Source organism: Hipposideros armiger, unplaced genomic scaffold, assembly GCF_001890085.2.
Source record: "Hipposideros armiger isolate ML-2016 unplaced genomic scaffold, ASM189008v1 scaffold_44, whole genome shotgun sequence".
NCBI lineage: Eukaryota > Metazoa > Chordata > Mammalia > Chiroptera > Hipposideridae > Hipposideros > Hipposideros armiger.
Genome location: NW_017731394.1, coordinates 1,219,340 through 1,226,399, shown reverse-complemented (window position 1 = coordinate 1,226,399; position 7,060 = coordinate 1,219,340). Strand labels below are relative to the sequence as shown.

At 44.5% G+C, this 7,060-nt stretch overlaps 1 protein-coding gene across 1 annotated transcript; it reads left to right on the top strand.

The window, feature by feature from the left end:
- The first annotated feature begins 419 nt into the window (after nucleotides 1–419).
- On the top strand, nucleotides 420–1,422 carry LOC109381108 (cuticle collagen 40-like). The gene is made up of 2 exons (XM_019639438.1): nucleotides 420–883; nucleotides 1,336–1,422. Exons 1-2 carry the CDS (start codon nucleotides 420–422, stop codon nucleotides 1,400–1,402), a joined length of 531 nt encoding a protein of 176 aa, XP_019494983.1. The 3' UTR covers nucleotides 1,403–1,422.
- Nucleotides 1,423–7,060: the final 5,638 nt, after the last annotated feature.

Below are 7,060 nucleotides of genomic sequence, written 5' to 3'. Positions count from 1 at the left end.
CCAACTTGGGCCAGTGAAGCAACGTCCTCCACAACGCAATTAAAAAAAAAAAAAAAAAGAAGATTGGCAATTGATCACCACCCAGGGGGCGGGGCCAAAAGTTGACCTAGTCACACGCGGTAGTATCATTGAAATTTATTCCTTGAACCCCGTCCCCCTAGGCCTCCCAGAGCACCGCCCCCTCCCTCCTGGAGCCCCGCCTCTCCCTTTCACTGGCCCCTCCTTTCCTGGGCCCCATCTGCTGCGCGCGCCGTGTCGCCTCTGTCTCCGCCTGCCGGCAGGCCTTCCCAACGGTTGTGCTCTGCTCCCCTCCTCCGCGCCCGCGCGCGCCTTCCCCGCCTCTCCCGGCTCTCTCTCCCTTAGGGGCGGTTGGGCCGCGCGCGCCTGTGGGGGCGGGGCCCGGCGGGGCGGTGGAGCCAATGGGACGCGGCGGCGGCGGCGGCGGTGGCGGAGGAGGAGGCGGCGGCGGAGGGAGCTGCCCCCTCACATGGCCTCGGCTGGCTGACGGGCGGAGGGCGCGCTGGCCAGCCTGTGGCTGCGGAACCCGGGCCGCGGCGCGCGGCGAGGGCCCGACTGGGCGTCAGGGAAGCGGCGGCATCCGCGGCCCGGACTCGCGGCGGCGGCGGCGGCGGCGGCGGCTTCGCCCCATGTTGGTGGATTTCCCAGGATGCACCTCCCGCCCCCCTCCGCCGGCGGGCTCGCCCCGCCTCCCCTCGGCGCCCCGCGCTCGCTGCTCACGGGCCTCCGCCGACACCGGCCGCCTCTTAATGGCCAGCCGGGGCGGGGAAGGCTCGAGGCCTGCCCGGCCCAGCCAGCTCCGGGGACGCGAGGGGCGCCCGTCAGCCGTAGCCCGCGGGCCGCGGACTTCCCGCCGTCCGCTGCTGTAAGGGGAGCTGTCCGCGCTCGCCGCACCCCGCGTGGGAAGGGGCCGCGCCTGCTGTTCGCCTTGTGCAAGGGAGGGGAAATTGAGCGGAAACCCTACGTAGCGGGGTACAAAGCGGGGAGGCTTGTCAGCGCTTTGCCTGGAGTTCGTTATTTGACCCTTGGAATTATTTTGAGTGGCCCAAATACTCAGTTCCCACATCGCGATTTCTTTCTCTGATCCGAGTCCCAAACCAGAAACAGCTGAGCGGGCTGTTTTACAGTTCCGTTTACTCCCTTCCTGCCCAAAGCTTGCTCGGCTGGGGGACCCTTTTCCTGCTGTTAGGGGGAGATTTATATTCAAAGAGATTCAAATTAAAACATTTTCCAATCCTCGTTAAAAGGACCTTTCCCAGGGGCTCTTATTAACTGTCCCCACCCCCACCTTGGGGGTGTTCTCATTTTGGATTTCAGAATCTTCGATCCCAAGATAAATATTCCCTCTTCATTGATTGATCCATCTACCATCTGGATGACTTGACAATAAATTTAAACTCACTATGCACACTTTGTGTGGGTGTTCTGTTTGAGACTTGGAACTTCAGCAAGACTCTCTACCCAAATATTTCCTATGTGACCTCCAAGCTGTTTGGTGGGGGTAATTTACTGATTGAGGTTCTTCTATTGTATATGAGTTGTTTCTTCTACTCTAGTACTGAAACTTAGGGATCATAGAAAACATCGTTTGTTCCTTAAGGCATAAAGTAAAAGTTAAAAATACCAGTGAAGTTTATATTTATTCGTCACCACCCTTAAAAACCAATTTGGTTTAATACCTTTCATGTGCTTATTAGCACAGACATCTATCCCTCAAGATAAGCCTAACATAAAGGTTTAAACGAATCAGGCCAACATAGTAGAAGACCTAGTAAAGGCAGTTTAAACTTCCATAATACCTGGTATTGGATCTGCTATTCCTTTTGAGACTAATTTTGTTCTGGGAGATTGTTTTCCTCCTGGCTCCTACATCCTTTTGTTCCTATTCATTCCTTTTTGTAAGTCTTTCTCGGCACCTGTGATGCTTGGAGTCTGGTCCCTGGGTGGGGAAGCAAGGAAGTGAGTGGTGGTTATTTGCAAATGAATTCAAACGTGTAGACACACGTGACCTGGCCAATTTTATGTTAATTCCAGTATGCATTTACTGAGGATATCTTTGAAAAGTGGTTTTCCTTGGGGAAGGAATTTGCCAGATAAAATAAAATCCTGCAGAGAAGTAACATAAATCTTTCTTACAACATTTATTTTTCTTACTGCAACTAGAGGTCTGTAATCTAAAATTTAAAAGTTTTCACTACTGACTACTACATTTATAAGTACTTTTGTGAGCACTAAAGTCTTGTCTCTATGGAAAGTGTAGGAAGTGGAGTGGCATGCTATAAATGTTTTATGGCACTTAGTTTGAGATACTCTCAACTGGTACTCAGAGTGAGTTATGCAGGCAATACCAAACAAGTGCCAGTAAAACCTTTATAGTACCTCACACCATTATGTAGTTTGTTTATGTCACATAAATCAGAAAAAGATATTAAGGGAAATTTTTAGTGAGTATTTAAAAATTAAAAAATATATTACTGTCACCATATATGATGTTCTTTTGCCCATTAAGTGAAATGTCCTTAGTTTACCTTAAATCAATACACTTGTGTTTCCAATGTTACAACATGTCTACAAATAATATCATTAAATCTTTTGGAAAAATTGATGCTATCTGACGAATGTCTTCTTCCTTACTGAAAATTTGCTCCCAACACTGCAAACTTTTCATGATCTCTTTTAAATAATCCCCCGGCTAAGCTGCTTTAAGTCCGATCTAGACAGTGTCAAAAGTCTACAAGGAGCCATGTGGTTCTTGTTTAAATAAAAATGGTCATTCCATTCTTTGCCTGTGGAACTTTTACTCATCTTCCAAGATCCACATCAAACATTCTGTCTTCCATGGCATTCCCCCAACTTCCCAAAGCAAAATCAATTGCTTCCTTTTCAATTGCCCAATAGTGCTTATATTAAACACTACCAAATTGCATTACAATTAGTTGTATATCTGTTTCTTTCCCTTACATATCATGAGTCCTTAAAGGCAGGAGTTGTATTTAATCCATCCTTGTATCCCCAGCACTTAGTGCTATGTCTGCATGATAGTAGTCTCTAAATACATATTTATTGAATGAACAAATACTTACACTATTTTAAAAATACCCATTCAGAAATTTCATTTAGTCACTTATATATTCCCTTCTAAACAAACCACTACTATTATCTCAATTCTAAAACTGGGGACAGGGTTTGAAAATTGGTTAAATCAAAGGCAGCTTAGTTGCAAGATGAATCAAAATCCTACACTTAAGGAGTCTTTCCTCTATCCCCACCCCTATCTCCTTTCTGAGTTTATTGTCTAGGACATAGTGATGCCTTAGAATATGTCCATGAACAGTCTTTCCACACTTCCCAAACTTTATCCCGTCCCATTAAAAAAATCAGTAAGTATTTTCAGTTGGTAGGAAGCTTGCAGTTAGACTGAGTAGTTCATCATCCTAATTTTGTTGTTGAAGCTGAGGCCCAGGGCTCAGCAACTTGCTTTAAGGTAATGGAGACAATCTGTTAGGGGAGGGAGCAATGGGACTTTATCTCCACTGAGGCAGCCTTGATTATTAGCTTGTGGGAAAATGCAGAATTTGGGGTTGCCTGACTAGAAATGTAGTCAGTAAGTCTATATATTCCAGTGTTACAAATAGACCAACCATTAATTAGAAAGATCCAAGAAGGTCAAGTTTGTGGTTTCACGAATATCAGGGGATTGTTTACAGGAATTCGGTTGATTGGGGGAGGGGTGCCTTAGTTTTCCATTTTTCCTTTCTCTTCTGGCATTGGATGCAACTATAAGCTCTGTCTTTGCCAAGGCAGCCCCATTTTCTGCCCGTTAGGTCAATGTCAGAAATTAAGTTTAGGGCCAACCGAGTGGCTCAGTTGGTTATAGAGCTTGCTTAGGGGTGAGAGCTCTGAGCAACAGGGTCGCCTGGTTGATTCCCACATGGGCCAGTGAGCTGCAGCCGAACTGCGCCTGAGCTGAGCTGCCACTGAGCTGCCAACAGGTGGCAGGATGGCTCAGCTGGTGAAAGCACGTGCTCCTAACAACAAGGTTGCCTGTTAGACTGGTGGGCTATGCCCGCCTGCAAAAATAATAATAATAATAAATAATAAAACATTTGAAAGATTAAAAAAAAAGAAATTAAGTTAAAACATCAGAAATGAAGTTAAGTCCCACTATCATTTTCTCAGTCTCCAAAGCTTGACCCTGTCAATCATCTTTGCCCTCTCAGTTGCCTGTCATACCCCCCAGGGAGATAGCAATGGAGTCAGAAGAGCTGCATTTAAGCTTGCTTCTTTGGAAGCTACAGCCTCGCTGGGAGGTGTCACTGAAAGACAGTGATGAGACATTCCTCCCAGTGAGCAGAGCTTCAAGAAGCATCTTTGATCAATTTTTTATGTAGAGGGAGTGGTCTGAGCTGTGGATATGGATGGACTGTTGGGCTCTGGGGAATGGCTTAGCTGATCAGAGGTCTGGAAGAAGCAGGATTGAGTGATTGGAGACCAGGAGGTCTAGGAATGACACACAATTTAAGTATGGGCTGGAAAGATAGGGGTGTGGCCTGATCATAAAGTCTTTCATTGAGTGTATCTTTTATCTCCTTGAATATATTACAGGAACTTTAAACCTCATTCTGTAGGTGATAGCTATTCTTATCAGAATATGTATTGAATACATATACGCTAGACCCTGTGCTATGGGCTTTACATGGATTGCTTCATTTAATCCTCAAAATACCCTTAAGATGTGGGTATTGGTAATTATTATTCCCATTTTACAGGAAATTGAGGCTTAATGAAGTTAAGTAACTCCCCAAATCATGCATGTTAATATAAATTAATGATGATGCAAGTGACGCTTCAAACCATCTATGTTTAACTCGACAACCAAATAAGCTTGGTTAAAGAGCTATTGCCAAGTGTCTTCATTGAAGAGTTACTGTATTTCCCGTTATAATTAATTAGTATTTTGTGGGTATGTTGAGACTTTGTAAATTCCTGAGGCCTCATTCTTTCACCATTGGTTTTAGCATCTGTGTTAGTTTCCTGTGGCTGCTGCAACAAATTATCACTAACTGGATGGCTTAAGACAACAGAAATTTATTGTCTCACAATTCTGGAAGACAGTCTGAAATCAGGATATCTGCAGGGCTGTGTGCTCTCCCAGGAGGCTCTATTGGAGAATTCTTCCTTGACTATTCCTGCTTCTGGTGGTGTTCCTTGATGTGTGGCCACATCACTCCAATTTCTGCCCCTGTCTCACAATGCCTTGTCCTCTGTATGTCTGTCTGCTCTTCCGTCTTTTATAAGAACACTACTGGTCATTGGATTGAGGGCCCACCTGGGTAATACAGGGTGACCTCATCTCAAGATATTTAATTTAATTACATCCGCAAAGACCCTTTTCTCACATTCACATGTCCTGAGGAGTAAGACATGGACATATCTTTTGGAGAACCACCAATCAACTCACTATAGCATCCATTGATGATTTTTGCTTGAAGTGATTATTATTATGTTTGCCAAATAGTGATTTTTCTAACTCCATCATTCCTCCTATCATCACTAGTTATTATTCTTCTATAAGAAGCGACTTTTCCTTATCTATCTATCTATCTATCTCAATATAGACTCATGGATTCTTATTTTATTCAATGGGTTTGTGCAGAAGGATTAACTTAGCAGGTCCAGGTTGTCCAAACCTTGTACATTCCAAAGGAAGGTTTGGCCCTCACCAGGCTTTAGGGCAATAACTTCTAAGCACTTGGAATATCCTGCCTGTTAAGAGTATCTTTGTTTACCTGAGGCCTTGGCCCACACCAGATAGGTTATGCTGACAATGTGATTTATGGTGAGGGCTTTGGACCACACAATATCAGCTTGACATCTGGACAAGCTGAATAATTAGGGTCAGCTACCAGGGCAGTCAGCCATGCCTGTATGACCAATGCCCAATAAAAGCCCTGGACACCAAAGCTCAAGTGAGCTTCCCTGGTTGGCAATACTTCACGTGATAATGTTCACAGGACTCCATTGGGAGAGGACAACTGCATAATTGCATCTGGTCTCCATTATATTCTGCTCTATATGCCTTTTTCCAGTCCTGATTTTAATCTGTGTTCTTTACTGTAACAAACTATAACCATCAGTATAACAACTTCTCTGATCTATGAGTCCTTGTAGCAAATCATTGAAAGTGAGGGTGGTCTTGGGGGTCCTTGAATACAGGATTATAATCTGTTACCATATTTATTTTGATGTTCAAATAGTCCCATATTTGGCCCAATACCCAAACATTAAATGACTTTAGTATACTTCCTCACAGTAAGGAGCCATGATAACCTGTTAGGCAAGGAGAGACATGATCAAAGCCATGGAAAACAATTCCTTGCCCGTCCTAATGTCCCACCCTAGTCTACATCTTCAACCTGGATGGGAACACTGGAGTACTCACATGAGAAGCACAGTCCCTTCATATGTTTACACACACACACACACACACACACACACACACGCATACACCACCACCACCACCACCACCACCACCATCACCACCAATAACAACAACAATAACAAAAATAAAAAAACAAATGTCACTAATTAGGATAGTCCCATGTGTCCTGGTTGTTTGTAAACACAACTTGAGGTAAATATTTTCCAGAGGTTTTGCTGCTGGAGGACTGAATGTCAAGCCAAGTGTCATAGAGCACGTGTTCTTAAGCTTCCAGCTTCTCTCAGCTACAGCCTCAGTGTAAAGCAGTCTCTGCTGGTTTATATCCTCTCCTTCCTCTTGTTACTTCTCTGTTCTCTTTATCCCAAAGCCCCAGATATGGTGGTGGCGGTAGAGGAGGCTTGTTGGGAAAGATCTAGACTTAACCTAATTTTCACGCACATCAATGTTAGTATATGTACATTAACTACTAAGCATATTGTCACTTGGTATCAGATTCAGTTTTTTGGTTTTTTTTAAAGATTTTTATTGGGGAATTGGGGGGATGGGAACAGTGCTGGGGAATTGGGGGAAGGGGAACAGACAAGTTGCTGTCATTTTGTT